Source organism: Numenius arquata, chromosome 35 (genome assembly GCF_964106895.1).
Source record: "Numenius arquata chromosome 35, bNumArq3.hap1.1, whole genome shotgun sequence".
Taxonomy (NCBI): domain Eukaryota; kingdom Metazoa; phylum Chordata; class Aves; order Charadriiformes; family Scolopacidae; genus Numenius; species Numenius arquata.
In genome coordinates, this window is record NC_133610.1 from 228,410 (window position 1) to 253,263 (window position 24,854).

At 55.1% G+C, this 24,854-nt stretch overlaps 1 protein-coding gene across 1 annotated transcript; it reads left to right on the forward strand.

Annotated features, from left to right (window-relative positions):
- Positions 1-213: 213 nt before the first annotated feature.
- On the forward strand, positions 214-24,786 carry PPP1R37 (protein phosphatase 1 regulatory subunit 37). Its single transcript, XM_074165190.1, has 13 exons — positions 214-394; positions 9,223-9,320; positions 10,247-10,292; positions 15,450-15,550; positions 17,185-17,304; positions 18,719-18,869; positions 19,395-19,550; positions 20,790-20,902; positions 21,128-21,269; positions 21,652-21,818; positions 22,138-23,017; positions 23,415-23,503; positions 23,590-24,786. Exons 1-12 carry the CDS (start codon positions 214-216, stop codon positions 23,495-23,497), a joined length of 2,238 nt encoding a protein of 745 aa, XP_074021291.1. The 3' UTR covers positions 23,498-23,503; positions 23,590-24,786.
- The last annotated feature ends 68 nt before the right edge of the window (positions 24,787-24,854 follow it).

The window sequence follows — 24,854 nt, forward strand, 5'->3', positions numbered from 1 at the left end:
TTGCTGTTCCTTCCCTCCCCGCCGCCGTGGCGAAAGTGCGGTGGCGGAGGCGCAGGCCGCTGCGGCGCTGGCGGGAGGCGGCGGCGGCGGCTCCGCTCCGGTGCGCGGCGGCTGCGGCCCCCTCCGTTCCCGTCCCCGCCCGTCCCGCCGGGCAGCGGCCCCTCAGCGCCGGGCGATGCCCCCGGGGCGGCCGTAAGGAGGAAGAGCTCCGCCATGGAGGCCCCGGCGGCCGACCCCCCCCACGCCGAGCCCGGTGAGGAGGCCCCGCCGCCCGCCGAGGCCTCCCGGGGAAGCGAGGACGGGCGGCTGCGGCCCGGTGCCAAGCGGGTGACTTTCCCCTCCGACGAGGACATCGTCTCCGGGGCGGTGGAGCCCAAGGACCCCTGGCGACACGGTAACGGTGGGAGGTGGGGGGGTGGGCACCGGGTTTGGCTCCCGGAGGGGGGGACTGCGGGCCGAGGCCGAGCAGGCCCCGCGGGGGAGACCCCCGTCCCCGCCGGAGGAGGCACCAGAACCGCCGCCCGGGGGCTTCCCCCCAAGACCGTGAAGTCGAATCCGTGCAGAGTGGCCGCCCCCGTCCTCCCACCCGCGTCCAGCCGGTCACAGCCCGGGAGGAGCAACGGCATCACCGGGCTGGGCTCATGCCGAGTGTCTGGCACCGTCCCGTCTGGCGTCCCAGGCCTGAACCGCAGAGACACGGGTTTTGCGGATGGACCACTCGGGGGACAGGGAACTGGCAGGGTTACCACACTCAAAGGGTAGTGGTCAACGGCTCCATGTCCAAGTGGCGATCAGTGACAAGTGGAGTTCCTCAGGGGTCGGTACTGGGACCAGTGCTGTTCAACATCTTTGTCGGGAGACATGGACAGTGGGATCGAGGGCACCCTCAGCGAGTTTGCCGACGACACCAAGCTCAATGGCACAGTGACACACTGGAGGGAAGGGATGTGCCATCCAGAGGGACCTGGACAGGCTGGAGAGGTGGGACTGTGACAACCTCATGAGGTTCAACCAGGCCAAGTGCAGGGTCCTGCACCTGGGACACGGCAATCCCAGGCACAAACCCAGGCTGGGCGGAGAATGGCTGGAGAGCAGCCCTGAGGAGAAGGACTTGGGGGTGTTGGTGGATGAGAAGCTCCACATGAGCCAGCAACGTGTGCTGGCAGCCCAGAAAGCCCCCCACACCCTGGGCTGCATCAAAAGAAGTGTGGCCAGCAGGGTGCGGGGGGAGATTCTGCCCCTCTGCTCCACTCTGGGGAGACCCCCCCCCAGTGCTGCCTCCAGCTCTGGGACCACCAACAGCAGAAGGACATGGACCTGTTGGAGCGGGGCCAGAGGAGGCCACGGAGATGCTGGGAGGGCTGGAGCCCCTCTGCTGTGAGGACAGGCTGAGAGAGTTGGGGGGGTTCAGCCTGGAGAAGAGAAGGCTCCGGGGAGACCTTGGAGCCCCTTCCAGTCCCTAAAGGGGCTCCAGGAAAGCTGGGGAGGGACTCTGGATCAGGGAGGGGAGCCCTAGGAGGAGGGGGAAGGGTTTGACACTGAAAGAGGGGAGATTGAGATGAGATGTGGGGAAGAACTTCTTTGCTGTGAGGGTGGTGAGAGCCTGGCCCAGGTTGCCCAGAGAAGCTGTGGCTGCCCCATCCCTGGAGGGGTTCAAGAGCAGGTTGGAGGGGGCTTGGAGCAACCTGGTCTGGTGGGAGGTGTCCCTGCCCAGGGCAGGGGGTGGCACTGGATGGGCTTTAAGGTCCCTTCCAACTCAAACCATTCCACAATTCTGTGAAGACTTCAGCCTGTAGGGAAGCTCCTGGCTTTGCCACTCTGAGCCGGCGCTGTGGGAAGGGCAGTGATGGTCGGGCTCTGCTGACACGGTGGGAGAGCCCTGCCTGGCACCCACCACCCTCAAGGAGGGTGATGGTCCTGCAGCAGCAGCATGGAGAAACTAGCATCTTTCCCAAAGCATTGCTGAAGCTTCGCCTGCCTGAGGGAGGAGAAAGGAGGCGACCTGAAGCTCCATCCTCCTGAGGTCCTGGAGGTTTCAGTAACGTTTCCAGATGCTGACGTCCACCCCAGCAGCATGGGGAGCTCGATGTGGCAAGCGGACGAGTGTCATGTTCCCAGGAAACATCCCCAAACGAGGAGCACTGCCAGAATGTGAGCTCCAGCAAAGCGCAGGCGGCCATGGATCTGCTCCTGGTGGATGCCAAAACCGTTGGGGGGCTCCGCTTGAGACTCCTCTGCCAGACTGGGTGAGGGAGTTTGGATCGGGATCCCTCCAGGGCTCCTGATAATTGCACGACATGGCTGGCTGCAAATTTCAGGACACTTTTTTTTATACCATACCGAATCACAGGAACCTGCTGGAGATCCAGCAAAGGACATCGCACTGCGGGACGAGCGAAGCCATCCCAAAAGCTCCTCGTAGGTCGCTGCATCCCCGGGGTTCACATCACCAGCTGCGTTTCTCCATCCCAAACCAAACCGCTGCATCACTGGCTGCCAAAAATCATTGGTAACCAGCAGCCACACCCCCTTTTTGGGAACCAAACAAACTTTTTATTACTTTCACTGTGTTGCAAGCCAGAAATTTGAGTTCTCCTGAGTTTTTTTCAGTTGCACACCTCCTTGGGTGACAAGATCCATTCCAGTTTCACTTCACACATGTCATACATCGCCTAAAAGGCACCAGATCTCATTAGGTGGCGCTGATTAATTCTGGTTTTATTGCTCGGTTTTAGCCAGCTGGTTCCAAGGCAGTGACTGGTGGCCGGATGCCTCCATAAAATATCCCCAGCAATGGAGAAAAACTGCTTGGTAACGTGATTTTGATGTTTATATGTCCTGCCAGCTGTGTTAATATGAAATTTCCACTGCTCTGGATGAAGATGGTGATGTTCACCTGGTGAAATGAACCCCAGGCCCTTTTCTGCCACTCCAGAAAATGGGTGTCATTTCAGTACTCCCAAATGAGCCGTGCTCTTCCCACACAGCCGTATCCCACAGGGAGCCCGGGAGAGACAGATTCCTCAGCCCAGCTCCCCTTTCCCAAGGGAAGAAGTGTGCCGGCTCCAAGCCAGAGGCTTTCCCCAAAGGCATCCCGCCCTTCGGGAGCTGGGGACCTTTATTTTAAAGCCACTTAACCTCAGACTTCGGCACCCGCAGGCGTCCAGCATGAAGGGCCTGAAAGCAAATTTCCTCTCTGTAATTAGGGAGGAATCCTGTGCACTGCCAGTTGTCGTGGCACTGGGATTTGGGGAAGCTGCTGCCGTTCAGGGCAGAGCCGGCATCCGGGACCCGCCTTTCCCTTGACTTCAGGAGCGCGTTGTCCATGACAGCATTTTTATTCTTCCTCTCACGTGCGGATAATAACTGTTTTTATTCAGGGACTTTATTTATCTCTCAGTCATCTTTCGTTAGCTGAAATTGCTCCGGCAGACACGCCTCTGCCCGTTTAACTTCCTTCTGGCTACTTGAATGGGACGTTCTTCGTGCTGGTACCGGTGGGGCCGGTTTTGCCGGGTGGCACGTGGCGCGGGGCTTGGCAATGCTACTGCTCACACGTTGCTTTGGGTCCTCCTTGGCACCCCAAAGCACTTGAGGCTTTGGAAGAGGAAGGTGGAGAGGTGTGTGATTCACTGCGAACTGTGTTTAGGGCATCGTTAGCGTCATTTAACGGGCAGTGGGTCTGTCTGCCCCCGGTTTCTCACGTCACGAGGTGGATACTCGATTTATTTTTGAAACCAGTGGTGTCTGAACATCAGCAGTTCCCTCCCCTTTTGCAGGAATAATCTGCTTGTATGCCAAGAGGTGGTCAGTGGCTTTAGAGCATCATGTTTTTTACTAAATAATTTTTTTTTTTTTAATATTTCTCTTTTTTTTACCTTCTTTTTCCCTGCTCGGATCATTGTACCTTTAAAGCATCCTGATCCAACAGCTACCTGAGCTCCTGGATAAGCGGCCTCTCTACAGAGCTGTGTCAAGTTCCATTTGTCAGCCTTCCTTTCTGTGAAACCTCGCTGATGAGCATTAATTATTTCTGCCTTTAATTCTTTATTGCCAGGCTGCGGTACCGGCCTCTCCGCCCAGACCAATGTCAGGGTAGATTATCGGTGGGTCCCTGCTGGCCCTGTATCTCCACCGGCAGAGATGCTGCACTGGGTTTTTCCTGGAAGACCCGAAAGCTCGTCCCGTTTTGTCCCAGCGTGTTTTCTAACAAACCCTGCCTCAATTTAAGGTGCGAGGGGTTGGCTTAGGATGGGAGAGGTGCTGGATAAACCTGGAGAGGGGAAGGTTGAGGGAAGACGCTGCTGCTGTTTGTCTCCCTTGGCTCACCGGGCTTCCCTGCCACGCTGGTGCCCACTGGTTTGTGGGTGCCATGTTATCCATTCGGAAATGAGCCAGAGCACAAGATGAGGAGGGGGGAAAGTGCCCCTTTATTTCCTTTCCCCCCTCCTACGTGGGGGGAAACCAAGTGTGTTGGAAAGCTCAGGGCCTCCAGGCTTGGGGAGAGGAGCTGGAGGCTTCCCCTGTCGTCGAGATGTGTCTTCTACCACTGCTGGTGGAAAGCCTGGGAGGGGAAAGGTGTCTTCCCCAGGTTCCCTGGGATACAGCCGGAGCGCATGTGGAAATCACGGGTGAAAACTCCAGCGGCGTTACGCTGGTAAAGTCCTGCCATCCCGAGCGTTCCGGGTCTTGGTGTGTTGGGTTTGGTCTGGCAACGTGGCAGCGAGGAGGCCTGACTCAGTGCCAGCATCGGGCTGTTTGCCCCACCAAGGCAGGGGACACCCTGGGGAGCCTCTGCTGCTGCACTCGGGTGAAGAAGCTCCATTTGCCACCCAGCTGGCAGGTGCCATTCCTCAAAATTGTGAGATCCAGTGGCCTTCGCTAGAGGAAGAGCAAATCCAGGTGTCAGGGTGACACTGGCGCTGCCAGCTTCTCCCTGCATCGAGTGCCACCAGCCTGAGAGCGAAGGAACCACTTGAATGCCAGTGAACTGGGCATTTTCTGCTGGGCTTTTTCTTTTAAAGGCAATTTTCTTCCAGCTGCTCTTCCCCTCGCACGGGAAGAGGGTTCATGGGGCTTCACCCGGGAGAAGCAGCAGCAGGATGCTCCCAAGCGGAGGCAAAGAGTGAGAGACCTCATTTGGTGACACTGGGGATGGAGGAAAATCGTTTGGTCAGATTGCAGTGAAGTCACTGCCTTTTCCTCACCTGATCGGATTTTGGGATGCTCTTCTGGAGCAGCACTGGGACAGGGACGCTGCCCACATCGGCTTTCGCCTCCTTTTCTGTACCCTCTGCCTCATTAGGGGCTCCAGCACAGGGAGCGGAACTAAGCGAAATGCAGCACGAGCCTGTGAAAAATCAGCTTTTCTCTTCTTTTCATCCCTGGGAAGATGAGCTGGCTGCAGCTGGAATAACACCGCCCGTTAATTAATAACAACCTGTTTGCTTTGGTGCCGTGTCATCCTGGATGTGGACAGAGGAGCAGGCGAAGCAAAACCCGCCACGGGCAGAGTGGTTACAGGCACAGAAACACCAGGCTTTAATGGGAAAACCCAGTAAACACATTAGTTAAGGGCAAAACACGTGTAAAGGGTGCTTTTGGTGACCAGGAAGAGGAGAGTGGCATGAAGCTGTTGTTGTCTTTCGCAGGAAGAAGCATTATTTGCATTTTAAATTTAAATGACCCTTTCTGGGGATTTTTTTCTGGATTTCCAAGGCTTTCTGCTGGTGCCTCATTGGCTGAGCAGCCGCGGTTGGTGTTTTCCGGCTCCCATGCCATCGCTGGAGCAGCTCCCGGTGAAGCCGGTGGCTGCTCTGCCAGGAGCCGTGGGCGAAAATTAGTAGAAAATTATTGGATGAACCACATTGAGTTACACAGGAGGTTGAGAAATACCCTCCTTACCGCTCTTCGGATCTTAATCCGCCAAGCAATAATAAGAAGATTAATTAATAAGGTAGTTAACTCTGTTTGGGGATATTAGCGCAGAGGGGGTCGGGACATGAGCGGGACCAAAGCCCATCGTCATTTGGGAAATAAACCTTAGTTCTTCCTTAGGGAAAGGTGTTGAAGTCTTGTTCAGCCGCTGGTCTCGTGGGGGGCCCTGAACCACTGTGAGATGAGCTCTGGTTTCCATCTCATTTTGTCCTTTAATGTGATGATTTTGGGGGCAGCCTTTAAGGAGAGGGGGGGATCCGGGATGGCCTTGGGGATGCTCCGAAAGGAAACCTGCTCTTTCTAAAACCAGATATTTGAAGCTGTGGGTAATTCCACCCGAGCCAGGAGTCAGCCGTGCTTTGCTCACTCAAGTGACCTGCCCGACCGTGTGTAAATATGTATTTTATCAAACCTGTTTGCAGAACCAGTGCTGCTTTGTTTTACGGATGGCGACAGCAGCGTAAAAGCCCTGAAAAATACATGCCGTGCTGTGGGATTGGCTTCAGCCCTCCTCTGCCACAAAAAAGGCTTTGCCCAGAAATTTCAAGGGTTTTTTGAAGGCAAATGTTACAGACACCGCAAATATTTGCTGGTGAGCTGACAGACGGAGCTCTAACAGGAAATATTAATATTGACCTCGCAGGCTTCGTTAGCACAAATGAGCAGAAGAGCAGCTCCTTGCGAAGGGGGAGTGGGGATGGGATGCTCAAAAAAACAACGTGAAGAGCCTTTTTAATTAAAACCCCTGATATCTAGCGAGGAAATTCCCTCAGAGGGTCTCAGGATGCATTGGTTGGGGAAAACTAAGAATGTTTTCCGTAGATCCGAGTTTCGGAAGAGCGCAACAGCTGCGGAGCAAAGCCCAAGCCTTGTGGGAAGAAGAACCGCTGCTCAGTGTTGGCATTTCAGCTTCTTAAAGGCTTCACAAGAGCAAAACCAAGACCAAATACTAACTGCTCCTACCAGCAGCGCCCCCAGGATGATGCGGAGCCACCGTGGAAGGCTTATGCATGTTCTCGTGCCAGAAATGCCGCAGTGATGCCAGTTAAGGGTCAAACTCAGGGTGTTTTCCGGTGCCCAGCAGATGCGAGAGCTCTGGGTGCTTACCCAGGAGGTGGGAAGGGACTCAGCACCAGCAGTGAAGCTGGAGGAGACTCGGGAGTTGCAGAAGAGAGGTTCCTGCTGGTGATCTGGATCCGCTCATGAGCGTTTAATGGCGTGGATGAAGCCATCCCGAGATGTTCTTTGGGAATGGGGAGTCACTCCCATCCTCGTGCACTGCAGCGCTGGCACAAATCTCAGCTTGCGCAGGACGGGGAGCTTCTTGGAGCACGTCTCTTGGGGAAGGAGGAGGTTGGAAGCTTTGGAAGCAGCTCGAGAGGACCGCAGGACCTCTTACTTCTTCCCGCTGGATTTCCGGCGAGGTGGGAATGGAGATGTGCCAGGTTGTGTGCAGAAGGAAGCGGAAGCGAGTCCCCATCCTCCAGCAACAAGAGTTGTTAAAATTCAGGATTTCCACCCAGGAGAGGGCAGACCAAAGCATTTCACTGGCAGGAACTAATGAAAACTGGATTAGCAAAGTGTGCTTGAGTTCAGATTTGGGGAGAAATCCTTCAGCCGGGACGTTCTGGAGCCAGGGTCACGGGTGCTCTTGCGCTCCCGGGATGCTCGTCCACATTAGGACAGCGGCGGCTCTGCTTTGCTCTCCTCGCTTTCCCAAAATCACGCTTAATTTTTTTGAGGAAAGCATTCACATGGCAGATGGGATCAGAAACGTCGCAGTGCGCTCCTAATCCCCTTGCTAACCGTAATAGTTCTCCTTTTTTTTTTGTAGATGCGGGGCTCACTTGGCCTCGGTGGAATTGGCACCCAACGCATCCCCACGTCGCTTCGGAGGAGCAAGTGGTTTCTGGCTCGTGGGGCTTTTGGGGTGTGAAAGCCCTTCTTAGGTCTCCCCTAATTAAGCACTTTCTTGGGGTGTATTTAAACCTTGGCTGCTTTGTTCGGCTGGCAGTAGCTGTCCCCGCAAATCTCACCGTGGTGGCCTGGGAAGGGTCGTGGGGTTAAAAACTGCCCAAAAGACATTTCTGGGTGGTGCAGCTGAGCCAGGGCTCGGCGTTGCCTCTGCCATGTGTTGCTCTGACCACATCCTGCTGCAGAGATGCCCCCGACCGGTTTCTTGTGAACAGGGAGAAGATTAAAATAGCCTTTTTATTATTATTATTATTTTTCACAGCTGGTAGAGTGTTTAGGTTTTTATCGAGCTCTCTGGATGTCGTAATCCTCAGGGACAGGGATGAGGGGGTTGCTTCGTGCAACCAGCCAGATGAGGTTCCTGGGGAATCTGGTTTCTCCAGATCGTCTTCTGACCGGGGATGGCTTTAGCGTTTGTCGGGGCCGATCTCTGAACCGAAATCACGCCAGAAGCGGAGGTGGGCATCGTCTCACGTGGCTAATGATCTCGCGGCAGCTCCTACTGCGGCTTCCCCGGCATCCGGAGCGGCGGCTTCACCCCTGACTCAGGGCAGGCAGAAGCAGTGAGTAAATGCTGCTGGGCTGCTCAGAGCCGAGCTCAGCGGCGGTGATGGCAACAGAACACCCTTCCCACAGCTTCCCAACTGGGATGAGATGAATTTCAAAGATGCGTTTGCAGGAGGATGAGAACTCTGGGAGAATTGAGCCGGTGTCGCACTGACTCAGGCTGACCCCCGAGTCCTCTGAGCACCGCTCCGGCTGTCTGCGGAAGCCGATTAGAGAAAATCTGGGGTTATAGGTGGGGGTGGAATTGCCGCGTCCAGCTCTGTGCCCGCATGACGATTGCAAAGCCATTGAGTGAAAAATTGAAGTTGAGTGAAATTGAAAGCCAGAGGAACATATTTAACAGCATCATTTACACACCACCTACTGAGAGGGGTTGGGGTTTGTCATCCTGGGCCTTTTTTCTAAAAGCTTTTCTGTTCCCAAAATCACAGCTCTCGTGCCAAAGCACGGCTGGAGGAGGCAGGAGGTGCTGCCTGCACTTTCCTGGCCCCTTTTCTGCCCGAGCAAGACATGGCTTGCTGCCGTAGACGTGTTCAAGCAAACCTTGCTCGGGTTTTGCTTTGTCCCTTTGTGTTTGAACATCCTTAATCCTTGTAATCTCCTTGCAGGCTCCTCTGCTGGGTGTAAATCCCGGCGGGTGGCTCCGTCCGACACGCAGGATGTGGGCACAGCCGGGGGGAACACAGACATGTCCATTCCTGCAAATACCACTGTAACCCCAATTCTTACCTTGTACCTTTTCAGCCCAGAACGTGACTGTCGATGAGATCGTGACTGCCTACAAGCAAGCCTGCCAGAAGCTGAACTGCAAGCAGATTCCCAAACTACTGAAGCAGATACAGGTACAGCTGATGCAGGCACTGCCCCAGCGCCAAAGGAGCAAATGCAGCCCTTTATTACATCTCTCGCCATGGACTTTTACAGTCACTGGCACGTCAGACAGGAACAAAGACTCTTATTTTCATAGCACAAGCAGGTTTCTGGACAGATGAAACTTGTTGCAGAGAGTGAAAGCGAAGGAGCTTGCTAACACAATATTATGTGTAATTTAAAGTGCTGCCAGACCCTGTTCTTGCCCTGCTGATGCTGGGTCTGGCTCCCCAGGCTGCTGTGTGGGCTCTGAGGTCCCTGCTGTCCCCTTCGAGCTGGGGGATGAGACCTGGATGGGCTGGTTTGCAAAGCCTCAGATGTTATTTTCCATGGAAATCTGCGCAGGCAGCGGCGGGAGGGAAGCCCGCAGGGAGACGGCAGCGAGGGCTGTGGTTTTCCCTGCTCACATGGGAGTGAATAAAAGTCCCATTTAAATCACAGAATCACAGAATCTTCATGGTTGGAAGGGACCTTTGAGATCATCGAGTCCAACCACAAAAAAAAAAAACCAAAAAAAACGTGCTGGAGCACAATGTTTAAAGCTCTTCCCTTGGCCTGGAAGGGAAGACTTTTTGCTTTTTCATCCTCTTTGCCTTCCCCTGGTTCAGCCTTCGTGTGCGGAGATGGATCCTCATCTTCATCAGCCACCCTTCCTCGTAGGGCTCCAGGACCTTGTCCCAGGCAGGGTCACCAGTTCTCCCGGTGACTCACGCGAATCCAGCCTGCAAAGCGCTGTAAGCGGCAGCTTTGATCTCGAGAGTTCCCATCTCCTCTCTTCGTTTGGGGGAGGATTTGCCCAATTTGTCATGTTACCTCATTATTCTAGCGCGTTAATTCTCCTCCCCTTCTCCCCTGCCTTCCTCCTCCTGAGTATGAAATGCTGCTTTTTCTTTTGCAGGAATTTAAAGATCTGGCTCCCAGGATAGACTGCTTAGATCTGAAAGGTAAGTCCCTTTTCCATCACCAGGGGATTTTACTTCTCTCCTGGGCCATCCTGGTGTTTTGTTCCATTGGAGCCATGGTCCCAGTCAGGGCTCTTGCAGGCCAGAGCCTTAATCCCAGCAAGAGCAGAAAAGTAAGTACCAGAGGTGTTTCTGCATGAGGAATATTAACATCCTAGTTGAGAAGCGCTGAAACAGCAGCAGAAGGACCTGAGATGCCAGCTACCAGCGCAGCGGACTGTCCCCTACCACCTCTGAGCACTGTCCTCATACCCTGGTCTACCGAAACGGCTCCCTGGGCCGTGCAGGGCTGAGCTGGAGCAAGTTTGCCAGAAGATTTTCTGATTGATGTCTCGAAACTCCTTGTGCAATGGGAAAGCTGGAAAGGTGTTCCAGTTAATTCTCCTTACAGCAAACATCTTGGTGAACGATGGCTTTTGCGGAGCATCTCCTGTGGCTCCAGGAAGGAGAGGAAGGTCATTTTCACTTCCCTGCGAGGTCTCTGCTAGGCAAAGATTTTATGGGAGCTTCTTGCAGCCAGTCGCTGCCTCTCCTCCTGCCTTCTGCTGGTCTCCTTCCCTTCCTGAAGAGCCTCTATCCCCTCTGTGCCAGGGGATTCCTCCCAAAAGCAGCGTGGGGGACCGGCAGCCAGAGCAGCTGTGTACCAGGGATGTTCCCTCAGTGCAGCTGGGGAGAGGATGGGATGATCTGCAGGGGAACAACTCGAGAGCTGCTGTTACCAAACCCGAGAAAATACCTCCCTCACTGCGTGGGGAGCCGGGGTGTCCGTGTCTGTAGCTGATTCGCCTGGAGAACGACAGATGTGCTGCTGAAGGAGTAACACCATGAGCTTGCCCAAACAACCCCCGCCACAGTAAATCTTTTATAGGCCCCATTGCTATCATTTGGAGTCAACTTTGCCAGACAGGAATTTTTCTTGGACTTCTTACCAATCCAGCAGCCGGAGTCTGCGTCCCCCTTCCCTGAGGAGCGGGGGTTTCTCAGAAGACTCAGAAGCCTGGCTGCTGATCACTTTGTGCTGTTGTACAGGATAGAACACCAGCACAGCCCAGGCTCAGAGACCCTTGGCCTCCTCCTCAGCACTTGCCTTGCGCCATGCAGCCGCTTCTCCTCTGCCCGGATCCCCCTCACAAGGGTTATTACAACAGAAACAAAGCAGGGTGATTATTTTAAGCTATTTTCCACTCTTTCACTCGGGCTGGTATCGGATGTGGCCTCCTCCCGCTTCCAGACATCGGTGGGAGGTGACGAGGGACCGCAGCTCGCCCTGGACTCCATCTTAAATTTCTTTCCAACCTAAGCAATTCTATGGTTCTGGTCTTGTGGAGTGAATTCCCAGCTCGGTGTGGAAAGGGCGATTTATTTGGGAAGCAGAGGCTGGTTCCCCATCACTGTCGCCTTCACTGATGAGGCCACAGCAGCCATGGAGGTGCCAGTGGGACGCGGACAGATGGAGCTGCTGGAGACCCCAATGGGCGACGTTTTGCTGCTGCATTTTCAGCTTTCAGTGTTCCAGAGGGGATCGGTGGGGTTGCAGCACGGAGGTGATGGTGCTCCAGATCCGGTGCCACTGTACGGGGGATGGGATCTGCTGGCCTTAGGAGGAAAAGGCAGAGCTTCCAGCTCCTCGTGTGCAGGTCCTCCTCAAATTCAGTTTGCCTGGCAGAACCACCCGCTGGCAATCGATGCGGCATCTAAAAGCAGCCAGCGCAGATGCTTATGGGGGGAAGCTCCCCGTTTTTCAACCAGAATTAGCTTGTGCAGCGGTTTGGGGAGAGGCACAGCCCCATAAATCAGTGCCCCAGGCCCCTGCTGCCCGGAGCTGGTGAGGATGGTTCTAGGAAATAAGCAAATAAAATAAGCAAACAAAAAGCCCAAAGTCTTGGGAAATGGTCTCAAGGCGGCTTGTGCCAGCACCTCCCTAAACTGATACATGAATAATATAATTTGTCAGAGGCATCGAAGCAGTGTGTCTGTTCACAATGCACGTGCAGGGATTTAATTTTGACCCTGTGGTACTTTTATATAGCAAAAGCCGTTAGTCGGCCGAGACACGTGTTGGGAAGATCTCGGTCTGCCCTGTGGGGAGACAGGCGTCCCGGTTTTTGGTGAGTTTTAGGCAGCGGAAGCGTTGCCGCTGTGGTTGATCTGGGTTGGATGAGCAACCGCAGTGGTTTTTAGATGGATTTCCAAAATCCTCTGAGCTTGGTGCACGTTACTGAGCAAGAGACATCCTTTCTGAAGTCTCCTAGCAGATACCTCTCCTGGCTGGTGGAGCTGCTGGCAAGGCGCGCTGCTGCTTTCAGGGGCCGGTCCCCATCTGTTAATGAGAAATACAGAATCACAGAATGATATGGGGTTGGAAGGGACCTCTAGAGATCATCTAGTCCAACCCCCTGCCAAAGCAGGTCCACCCAGAGCAGGTTGCACAGGAACATGTCCAGGTGGGTTTGGAATGTCTCCAGAGATGGAGACTCCACCACCTCCCTGGGCAGCCTCTTCCAGGGCTCTGCCACCCTCACAGGAAAGAAGTTCCTCCTCATATTTAGGTGGAACTTCTTATGTTCCAGTTTGTTCCCATTTCCTCTTGTCCTGTCACCCTCCCTTTAAGTATTTATAAGCGTTGATCAGATCCCCCCTCAGTCTTCTCTTCTCCAGACTGAAAAGACCCCCAAGTCCCTCAGCCTTTCCTCATAAGAGAGATGCTCCAGGTCCCTCATCATCTTTGTAGCCCTCTGCTGTACCCTCCCCGGCAGTTCCCTGTCCTTCTTGAACCAGGGAGCCCAGATCTGGTCCCAGTGCTCCAGATGGGGCCTCACCAGGGCAGAGCAGAGGGGGAGGATGACCTCTCTCAACCTGCTGGTCACACTCTTCCTGATGCCCCCCAAGATGCCATTGGCCTTCTTGGCCACCAGGGCACATTGTTGGCTCATGGTCATCCTGTTGTCCACCAGGACTCCCAGGTCTTTCTCCTCAGAGCTGCTCTCCAGCAGGTCAGCCCCCAACCTGTACTCGTCCATGGGGTTATTTCTCCCCAGGTGCAGCACCCTACACTCGCCCTTGTTGAATTTCATCAGGTTCCTCTTTGCCCAACTCTCCAGCCTGTCCAGGTCTCGCTGGATGGTGGCACAGCCTTCTGGTGTGTCAGCCACCCCTCCCAGTTTTGTATCGTCAGCAAACTTGCTGAGGGTACATTCCATCCCTTCATCCAGGTCATTGATGAATATATCAAAGAGGACTGTACCCAGTACTGACCCCTGGGGAACACCACTAGTTACAGACCTCCAACTAGATTCTGTGCCCCTAATCACGACCCTCTGAGCTCTGTCTTTCAGCCAGTTTTCAATCCACCTCACTGTCCATTCTTCTAATCCACACTTCCTTAGCTTATCTATGAGGATGCTGTGGGAGACTGTGTCAAAAGGCTTGCTAAAGTCAAGGTAGACAACAACCACCGCCCTCCCCTCATCTATCCAACCACTCATGCCATCATAGAAGGCTATCAGGTTAGTCAGACATGACTTCCCCTTGGTGAATCCGTGTTGACTCCTTCTGATAGCTTTATTTTCCTCCATATACTTTGAGATGACACCCAGAACGAGTTGTTCCATCATCTTTCCAGGGATGGAGTTGAGGCTGACCGGCCTGTAGTTTCCCAGGTCCTCCTTCTTGCCCATTTTGAAGACTAGGATGACATTGGCTTTCCTCCAGTCCAAGTTCCACCTCACCTGTTCTCCAGGACCTTTCGAAGATGATGAAGAGCGGCCCAGCAATGACTTGTGCCAGCTCCCTCAGCACTCGTGGGTGCATCCCGTCAGGACCCATGGACCTATGGGTATCCAGTGTACTTAACTGTTCCTTAACTTGGTCTTCCTCCACCAAGGGAAAGTCTTCCTTTGTCCAGACTTTCTCTGATTCTTCCAAATTCTATGGCTCCTGAGGGCTGGCCTGAGCAGTAAAGACTGAAGCAAAGGTGGCATTTAACAACTCCACCTTCTCTGCATCCTCCGTCACCATGGCACCCATCTCATTCAACAGCAGGCCCACATTTTCTCTGGTTTGCCTTTTGCCTTCAAGATATTTGAAAAAACCCTTCTTGTTGACTTTGACATCCCTTGCCAATTTTAATTCCAAGGAGGCCTTGGCTTTCCTCGTTTCATCCTTGCATACTCTAATGGCATTCTTGTAACCTTCACAAGTGGTCAGTCCCTTTTTCCACTCAGTGTAAACTTCCTTCTTCCACTTGAGTTTTTTCAGAAGATCCCTGCTCAACCACGCAGGTCTCCTGCTTCCCTTGCCTGTTTTCTTGCTCTTAGGGATGCACCAATCCTGAACCTGGAGAAAGCGATGTTTGAATATCGATCAGCTCCCTTGAGCCCCCTACCTTCCAGAGCCCTATCCCATGGGATTTCTCCTACAAGTTTCAGGAAGAGGTCGAAGTTAGCCCTCCTGACATCCAAGGTTTCAGTCCTACTTGTTTTGCACGTACTGCCCACGATCCTGAACTCTATCTTTCCATGGTCACCACAACCAAGGTTGCCCCCAACCTTAACATCCTCCACCAGTCCCTCTTTGTCAGCGCTAGGTCCGGTAGTGCTTCTCTCCTCGTTGGTTCCTCCACCAGCTGAGTTAAGTTATCATCAATATACTGGAGGAACCTCCTGGACTGCAGATGCTTGGCTGTGTAGCCTTTCCAGCAGATATCAGGGCGGTTGAAGTCCCCCATGAGAACTGAGGACTGCGATTGCGAGGCTACTTTGAGCTGACTGTAAAAGGCCTCATCAACTTCCCCATCCTGATCAGGTGGCCTGTAATGAACACCCACAACAGTGTCCCTCACGTTGGCCTGCCCTTTCATCCTCACCCACAAGCTCTCAACTCTCGCTTCATCTGACTACTCATCTGAGGTGACGCTGGGCCAGGCGTGTGTGAAGAAATCAATGTGAATGCTCAATACTGGGTTTGAATTTCCCTTCAGGTGGGTTGTTCGGAGGGTGGGCTGCCTCTAAATGGGGCAGAAAGTCATCTTTCCCTGTGTCCTCTGTCCTGCAGCTTGAGGCTCTCGAGCTCACAACTGCACATACTCTGCGCGTTACATGCTGAAGCACCCAAATTCACCTTATTCTGCTCTTTCCCCAGGGGAGAAGCTGGATTACAAAGCCTGCGAGGCCCTGGAAGAAATTTTCAAGCGAGTCCAGTTCAAAATCGTTGATTTGGAGCAAACAAGTTTGGATGAAGACGTAAGTGGTCATGACCACTCCCAGTTTCTTGTTCCTATTTTGCAGCTGACACAAACCTCACGGGTTTTGTGGTCAGTCCTTAGCTCCTCCTGGGCACTGATTTATTTTTTGGGGCTAAACTGTGTTGCTGTGCCTATTCCCTTCATACCCACAGTCTTATTTAGCTCTGCTGGCGCAGCGTTTGCTGCTCCAAAAGGAAGAGGTTGATCATTTGCTCTGAAGCCTGTGTGGCCACGAAGCTCTGATGCATTTTAAATGCATATTTTTAGAAGCTGTTCTGAAAGCTGGGGGAATTGTGGCTTTTTGGGGCTGAGGATGAAGTTCAGGCTCCCTTCTGCACGTCCCGTCCCATCCCGCCTCACCTTCCTCCTGCCTCGTGATGCCTGAGGCCCTGAGTTCAGGTCCCAGCGGGTAAGCAGAGGAGGTTAAAAATTAAGGAAGTGGTTAAAAATTATTTAGCCGGCTCCGAGCCTGAGTTCCCCTTGCCCCCGGAGCATCCCCTTTCAAGTCCTTGTGTCTTCAAGGGTCTTGTTTTTCCCACATTGTCCACCCTGTCTCGGTCCCTCCCGTTCATTCATCATCAGCAGCTTTTTCTCCCGGCTGCGTCACGCCGGGGACTTACTCACCCAGTGCCCAGTTTCTTCTCCTCCTTGTTTCCTGCCGCGGAGCGCCCCGTGCCCAGCAGAAAGTCCTGTTGTTCCCCAAAGACCTGTTCTTTCTCTTGTTTGCCTTTGTGCTGGTGTTTTCCAGTCCTCCAGGTGTCTCCACATATTTTTTTCTGGAAGCCTTGCAGTGCCTTTTTGGCTCTTCTCTGCCCGCTCCAGCATACGTTTCAGCTAATTTTCTCTAAAGAGGCTCATTATGTAATTAAGCAAATTGTTCTGCTTCTGCCGTAGGAGCTGTAGACGTTTCCCAGGCACGAGTCCTGCTCTGCTGATCCCTTTCACTCCTAACCCTGCTATAAGTCTTGGCTTTTTTATACCTACCTTATTTATTTATTTATGAGCCTGATTGGATTATGGGGTGGTTTCTTGGCTGTGGAAGTGTCGCTGCTGCGTGCGGGGCTGGATAACCCCGCAAGGAGCGGACGGACACCAAGCCCATAGCCTGGCCTCAGCTCAGGTTGAATATCCAGGAAAGAAAACCATTTTCTTGTGTCCTGGGAAGTGTCATTTAAGTGCTCGCGCATCCTGAGTGCCATAAACCAGCTCCAGACGAGTTCGCTTTCCTGGTGCCTGGGAGAGAATCCTGGGGGTTGAATCCCTCCACAAGGTGCCACCTCAGGCTCACTCCTGGAAATCTTCGCCCAAAGGCTGTACCCTGGGAGGCAGCTCTGCCGGCACAGCCTGTGGCAGGGATGGCTGCGCCGGAGCCCTCATCCTGCCAGGCCTTGCCAGCTGCCATCTGCCCCTTGATGGTTCCCGAGCATGTGTCCAGTGGTGGGGACACCGGGAATATGGCGGGATGCCTTTTATTTTGTCTTCCTGGATTACCCATCGGCAGCAAATCTGCAGAGAGTCCCTCAAAGAGGCTGGATGAGACCAGCAAAACCTCTGCTTTCCCTTCTCAAACCCCGCTCAGCCTCTGCCCCCCGCCAACTTAACACAGCTTTTCTGTCTGCTTTTGTTTCGCAGGGTGCCTCGGCGTTATTTGACATGATTGAGTATTACGAGTCGGCCACGCACCTCAACATCTCCTTTAACAAACACATCGGCACCCGTGGCTGGCAGGCAGCCGCCCACATGATGAGGAAGGTTTGTGCTCCCTCACAAATATTTTCGGCACCTGGTTTAACCCCCTGCAGCTGCACAGATGGTCTCAAAAGGCTCCCCTGTGCCTCCCAAGACCATCGGGGCAGTTTTGTGCTCGCCTGTCTGGAAAACCACCCCGTTTAGAAAGACCCGGTGAGCCCGGGCTTGCAGGCAGGAAAAAAAATAATAATCACTTTTCCCACCTGCCACGAGGTTACTTAATGCCGTGGTGAGCACCCGGAGCGGAGAAAATAGAAACGCAGCAAAAAAAAAAAGAGCAAGCTATTATTAGTGGCACACTCGCAGGGTCAGCCTCTCGAGCTGAGTATTCATTATCTTTGCAGCAGGATGACTAGCGCTGGTGTTTGGCTTTGGGGAGCTAATTAACCTCATTGTTCAGCACTTGAGTTGGCTCCGAGCGCAGAGGAGGCAGCGTCTCGTGCTTCCCGCTCGGGGCGCGGCACATAAACCACCCTCCATCCGCAATTACCTCTTCACCTGCTCATTTTAATTTCGGCGCTGCTGAGGTTTCACCCAGCACCGAAATTAAAATTAATGCCTTGTACGACGCCGGCTGGAAAGCCTGCGTGCCGGTAGCATTTCCCACCACACAGACAGCTTCACTGTGGGGCTGATATCGGGCATCAGAGCTCGGGTGGTGCAGGCAGTGCCCACCTCGTGGTTCGGAGAAGCCAAATGTCACCACACGGTGCTGGCCGGCCCCATAACGATGCTTTAAAACCAGCTCAAAGGAGCTCAGGACACCCTGGGGACAGATGTGGCTTTGGGGCTCTTAATTTCTGGGTATTCAAGGGAGAATCCGGATGTTTGAAAGGGCTTTTGTTAACACAGAAAATGGTAAATCAGCCAGACAGAAGCCTTGCTGTGCGTCTCGAGCAGGAATAGACAGTGTTTGTGAAGCCAGGGAAGGTTCTGAGGGCTCGGAGGCAAACCCCAGGCAAGGGACACGTGGCTCGATGCCTTCCCAGACCTGGAGAGCTCAGGGCAGCATGTCCTCGGGTGCATAAGGATGAGGGAAGCTTTTCTTTGGAGAATGTGATGCTGCTGTGGTCCCCTGAAGCGCATCCTCTCCAGTGCCGTAGCTCCAGGGTGATGGCAGACGGGGCGCGGAGGTGATTTTCTGGGAGATAAAGTGTTTATCTGGAATGGTGCAGTTCGAGCCTGGAGCTCAGTGTGGGCTGTCCCAGCGCACGGGGTTATCTCAGCGGCTCCTTCTGACTCTTTGCCTCTTATCTGCAGCCGGTGGGGTGACCAAAACGATGTCTTGGGTGGGCATAAGTCATCCCGGGAGCTCTTATCTGGGTGGCCTTAAACCTGACCTAGAAAAACAGCCAAAAAAAAGCTGGCTGAGGCCGTGCGGGGCCAAGTGCTGATCCCTCTGGTGTCTTCCTCCCAGACAAACTGCCTGCAGTACCTGGACGCCCGAAACACGCCTTTGCTGGACCACTCGGCCCCTTTCGTGGCCCGTGCCCTGCGCATCAGCAGCAGCCTGGTGGTGCTGCACCTGGAGAATGCCAGCCTCTCGGGACGCCCGCTCATGCTGCTGGGTGAGTCCCCGGAGAGCGGGCGCCGTCCCCCAAAACCCCACGGGGTGCCGGGTGTGCGGGGCCAACGCTGGGCTCGCCGTCTCCTGGCCACACACAGCAGGGTTTCGGGACACTCGCGGCTGGCAGCGGGGCCCGTGGCAGCACCGGTGTCTCCGTGCCAGCCCAGGGGGTGTAAGTGCTGGGCAGCCCCCATCGTTACATTAACAAATTAGCGGTAAATCATGGCCAGGCTGCAGGCAACGGCGGTGCTGTGGTAGCGACAATGAGCAAAGGGCTCTGGCAGGGGAGCGTTTCAGGGGTTTAATTGTTTATTAGGTTGGCCCAACTGGGAAAAGGCAATGTGCTGGCGAGGGCAGCGGGAATAGGCACCGGTGCTGGCCTCTGCAATCCCGTCATCCTGGCACAAGCCACCGCAGCTTCCCTCTGCAGGCGGGAGGGCATGGAGGGGCCAAAGCAGGATCCTGCTGCTGGTCAAAGGCCACTGAAATCCAGCCGGGGCTTTCTGCCCGTGTCCCACCTTTTCAGCCACGGCTCTGAAGATGAACATGAACCTGCGGGAGCTGTACCTGGCCGATAACAAGCTGAACGGGCTGCAGGACTCCGCGCAGCTCGGCAACCTGCTGAAATTCAACTGCTACATACAGATACTTGACCTGAGGAACAACCACATCCTGGACTCAGGTGGGGCCCCTCGCTGCTCCTTCAGGCAGAGCCCCAATTCCCTGTGGTTTTGACCTAGTTTTAAGGTGGGGAGGAATTCAAATGGGTGCAGAGCCGGGGCGGGGGGGAGGGTGGCTCCAAGCTGAGCCGAAGCAGGAGGGTTGTGCAGAGCAGCTTCAACATTGTGTGAAGGATTTCGGCAGGGTGAGCTTCTCGATTTTAAAGCTAAGATCATTAGAGAAACTCTGATTGCCTCCCAGGACAGGCTGCAAGGCGCAGGGCAGCTCCCGAAGGCAGGGGAAGGTGGGAGTGCCTCGTGCCTCGCAGTCGCATCTTTTGGCTCCCTCCATCTCTTGCTCCCATCTAGTTTTTCTCCTCCTCTTTCCCTGGAGCCAAACAAGCGGCCAAATCTAATATCAACCCAGGAATTGCAAAACAATCCCAGCCCAGACTTGAGTCCTGGCTGGTTCTCGTTGGCAATGCCAATTGCTCGGCCTTGGCGTGGCAGAGGAGATGCCTTTGCTCGGCACGAGTCATCCTGGCTGTCTTCAGGTTGGGTATAAAAGCAGCTGAGCATGACCATGTTGGATGTCACAGGCGCTGTTGTGGCCACCCCTGCTCCTGGATGGGTCCCACCCTCAGGTGCAAATATTAATTTGCTGCCTCCCAGGTCAGCTGCCACATCCCTCACATCTTTGGGTGCTTAATAACGGGCGGTGCTGGGGCTGTACGTGTTGGGAATGGCTTGCTGGGCATTGCTGTGGGTTTCCGCAGCGGTGCTGGCGTTGGGGCGCTGTGCCCTTATCAAATAAGTATATTGGCAGCAATTTTAAACGGTGCCTTCCCCTCAGCCCGGGCAGGATTGTGTATGGAGCAGTGGAGGGTCTCCCTCTACAAACAGCTCCGCCACCCCGTGTCTCTGGGGTTTGTACCCTGCTCCAGAGGCTCCAAAGCCTAGCGCTAATTAATTTTATACACCGGGACGTTTAATTGCCAGTTTGCACACACAGGAGCGATGTGCTTTGCCAAGGTCAAATCAAGCAGCTGGGGGAAGGGCTTTGGAGGGGGGGACAGTGTTTGGTGCCAACACTGGAGCTCGGTGTAACGGTGCCACGGCTTTTCCCTCTCACTGCCTGTTGCCCTGCCCGGGATCAGGCAGCGCCGGAGCGGAGGGTTGGAGTGGAGGAGGCGAGGCAAGCGCTGTGAGAGGCGGCAGGATGGGGGCTGGCAGGGGAGGGCTGAGCCCCAGCTGTTTTCCAGGCTTGGCGTACATCTGCGAAGGGCTGAAGGAGCAGCGGAAAGGGCTGGTCACTCTGGTTTTGTGGAACAACCAGCTGACTCACACCGGCATGGCCTATCTGGGGATGACGCTGGTGAGTAGCTCTCGGCACCTTCCTAGGGGAGATGGCTTTGCTCCCGGAGAGACGTCTCTCCTGCCGCTGCCGGGGCCAGACCTGTCCCTTGTCCCCCTGCGCTGCTGCTCAGGTGTCCCCGGCAGTGCAATTAGGGGAACAGCCCTCAATTAAACCCACTCGGGCTTGAGACGGAGCCACCGTCCTGTCCGCCTCCAGCTGTTTTTCCCCCCTGGGTACCCGCAGCCTCACACGCAGAGCCTGGAGACCTTGAACCTGGGCCACAACCCCATCGGGAATGAAGGTGTCCGCAACCTGAAGAATGGGCTGATTGGGAACCGCTCTGTCCTTCGCCTGGGCTTAGCGTCCACCAAACTGACCTGTGAAGGTGGGTAAAGGCTCGTGCCTGCTGAAAGCTCTGAGAACTTCCCTCGCTCTCCAGCCACAAACAGGATCTGCTTTGGTCCTGGAGAAGGTGGCTTGGTCCCGTTGGGCTCCTCCCCTGTGTGGAGGACACGGCCCGGCTGGAACCCAAACACCGCAGCTGGCCTGTCCAAGGCCACCTTGTCCCGTTTTGGTGTCTTCTGTGCCCCGCAGAAACCCTTCTTCTGAGCACACAGGGTGCCTGGGAATGGGCACTCAACTCCCATTGATATCCCTCCCAAAATACTGAGCTCCCCTAGATGCCGTCCCGAGGAGCACCATCAGAGGACTGGTGGTGTCACGGCTTGTTGCCCGCCATCACCGGCAGCTTCTCCCATCCCTCGCAGGTGCGGTGGCTGTGGCAGAATTCATCGCGGAGAGCCCGCGACTGCTTCGCCTGGACCTGCGAGAGAATGAGATCAAGACGGGCGGGCTCATGGCCTTGTCGCTGGCTCTGAAGGTCAACCACTCGCTGCTGCGCCTCGACTTGGACAGGGAGCCCAAGAAGGAGTCGGTAGGTAACGCAGATTTCTGGAGGTCTGAGCAGGACCCAGCCAGCACCTGTCACTCAGTGTCCTGCTCCACTGAGCATCCTCTGGGATGGGAATCCCACGATCCTGGTGGCCATCGGTTTGAGAAGAAGCCCTTGGGAAACTTGATTCTCAGGAGATTTAATTGTTTCTTGGGGAAACATCAGTCACGTCTTACAGGGTGTAGGATAAAAACCACCGTGTTACAGCGTGCCTGGCTGGAAAACAGATGTGGAGCAGATTTTTCCCAGACTGCTGATTTCTGAACGTTCCAAACAACTGGTGGTTACTCTTCCCTCACAGGTAAAAAGTTTTATTGAAACCCAGAAGGCTCTCCTGGCCGAGATCCAGAATGGCTGCAAGCGCAACTTCATCCTGGCCAAAGAGAAGGAGGAGAAGGAGCAGAAGCTGCAGCAGTCAGCCTCGATGCCAGAGATCACCGTGACAGAGCCTCTGGAGGAGGGTTTGGCAGAGGATGGCCGAGACAGCAGGGCCACCCCAGCTCTGGAAGAGGGGGAAGAAGCCGGGGAGACTGTGACAGCCTCTGAGAACGGGGATGCGGAGCCGGTGGAGGACGACGATGACAACAGAGGTGACATGACGGACTCTGATTCAGACACAGACGAGGAGGTGGACGCTGGGTTAGAGACGAAGGACTTGAGCAAACAGCTGGAATGCCCTGACTCTGCCGATGGTGCAGCCGCGCTCCAGCCGCCGCTGTCCCCAGAGAAGCCGAAGGACCGGCCGCCCCCCCTGCACATCACCAAGGAATCACCAAGTCCTGCTGCCTCTGTGCCCCCTCAGGGAAACGAGAGAAGGATTTCGGTTTCCAGCCCTGGGCGAGGCCATAAAATCTTTGTAGTGACGCGAGTGGAGACACTGCCGGATCGAGCCGCCGACGCCATGCGCCTACAGGAGGACACCGATGCCACCACCGCGAAACCCGCTGATCCGCAGAGCCCGGCTCCAGCTGCAAAACCCCAACTTCCGACATCCCGGGCGAATGGAGCCGATCCTGAATCCGCTGCTGGCTGCAATGCCGAGCGGGGAGACCCCGGCGACTGCGAGAGCATGGCCCACGACACCCCCCTCCCCAATGGGCTGAAGACGGATTTTGCGCGAGCGCTGCCGGAGGCGTCCTCAGATGGCGACGGGAAAACAGGGAGCTGCGCCGCTGAGCACGGTAAGAGCTCCGGAACTGAGCTCCTCAGTCCCTGAGGGTCCTGACCGCCCCCCAAATTCCCAAGGTTTCCCGAGCCTGGGATGAGTGCGAAGCCAGTCCCTGCGCCGGTGTCTCCCCTGGGCTTTGAATCCTCTGCTACTTTCCCCATGGGGTGCCCACCATAATTTGTTGTGCTTTTCCCCGGGGAGTTTTAACCCGAAGTGAATCTCCCCACACTTGAGAGCTTTGTTCTTTGAAGTGCTCCATAATTAGGCTCCCGAAGGAGCTGAAGTTAATGAGCCCTGTGGGAAGCTCGTTGAGCCTCTTTGCTGGGGTCAGGCCAACACACCCCATTCCCCTGCCCATGTTTTCTGGGGGGAAAAAGCAGGCAAAGGAATCGGTGGCCGTTTGCTTGCAGAGCTGAGCTGCTCCAAGAACGAGCGGGAGCTGGAGGAGCTGCTCCTCGAGGCCAGCCAGGACGCGGGGCAGGAGTTGCTGTGACCGCAGGTGAGTGGGGACGGGCTGGGGACAGCCCTGGGGGTGTCTGGGAGGGACGGGGACACCATTGCTGCTTGCTGTCCTCTCTCTTGCAGGTCCTCAGGTGTCGAGGGGAGGCTCCGGTGTAGCTTTATTCTATTCCTACTCCACGCAACGACTAAGAAACCAACCTCGGGCTTCAGGACAAAGGGTTCTTTTAAAAAAATTCTTCCCCAAACAGTTTCCTGCCCCCGGACTCTTCCCCAGGCGCCTGACTCGCCCCCCCCCCCGTGCGTGGAGGGACCCCGCTGTGTCCCCAGGGCCATGGAGGGAAGGGAAGGAGAGCAGAGAAAAATGACCGAGGCGGAGACGTCACGGCTCCCAGCCGTCCCTGCCCTCGCCGGACACCACCCGACACCTTTGCCTTTTCTTTTTCTATCTTTCTGCGAGGAGGAGACCCCGCGCTGGGGCAGGGGCGGCATCGGTCCTACCGGGAGATGTAAACCAGACACTACAGGGACCGAAGTGCCAGGAGGAGGATCGCTCACCCACAGGGGAGCGTCTGTCACTAAAGATACCCAGGACAGGCTGCATCCACAGCCACAATGGTTATTTATTTTTTTTTAAGTTCCTTTTTGGAACTTAAACTTTTTCCTTTTCGTTTGTTTGTTTGTTTGTTTTGTTTTCAGTATATATTTATCATCAGCTGCAAAGTTACTGGGTTGGGGATTTAGAGGATGGTGTTAGAATTAATTCCTTCTGGGCTAACCTGCAACTGAGCTCCTGCTCCTGGGCTGTTGGAAAAAATATCCCAGAAACACAAAGAACAGCATTGGTGGAGCCCCCCCCTGCCATGCAACCCCCCTCGGGGCGGGGAGGCAGGGTTGGGAGAGGAGCTTCCTCGCAGCCGGCCGTGCCGGCACGGCGTCTTCCCAGCGAGGTGGGGACCCCCTTGGCGTGTTGGTGCTCCAAGGTGGGAGCAGAGACGATGGCAGGAGCCGGTTCCCCGGCTGGACACCGCGACCCTTGTCATCCTTCCCCCATCCTGGCTTCCCAGCCCGGGGATCCCTGGGGAAAACCGGCCAGTGAGGGGCTGCGGTGGCCCCTGGCGCAGGGTGGGCGTCCGCTGGCAAGGACGCATCGCTTTTTCCTTTCTTAAGTGCAATAAATCTATCAGGGAGCTGCGGGGGCGGCTGGGGGGCGGCGGCAGCGCTGACACTACGGCCATCGATCTGCTGGTGTTGGTCATTTCTTTCTGTCGTGTATTTTTGTTAACACTGTTTTCTATTAAACGAGATCTGCATTCGTCACTGACTCCCCCCCCGGCCTCTCTCTTTCGATGCCTTACGGGCGTCACCTCCCCCTCAAAGTGCAGCGTTTT

Excerpts from the sequence above, each read along its gene's own strand:
- PPP1R37 (XM_074165190.1), top strand. The coding sequence starts at position 214 with ATGGAGGCCCCGGCGGCCGACCCCCCCCACGCCGAGCCCGGTGAGGAG. Across the intron at positions 17,305-18,718 it reads CCGCCCACATGATGAGGAAG|ACAAACTGCCTGCAGTACCT; the intron begins GTTTGTGCTCCC and ends TCTTCCTCCCAG. Across the intron at positions 21,819-22,137 it reads GGGAGCCCAAGAAGGAGTCG|GTAAAAAGTTTTATTGAAAC; the intron begins GTAGGTAACGCA and ends CTTCCCTCACAG.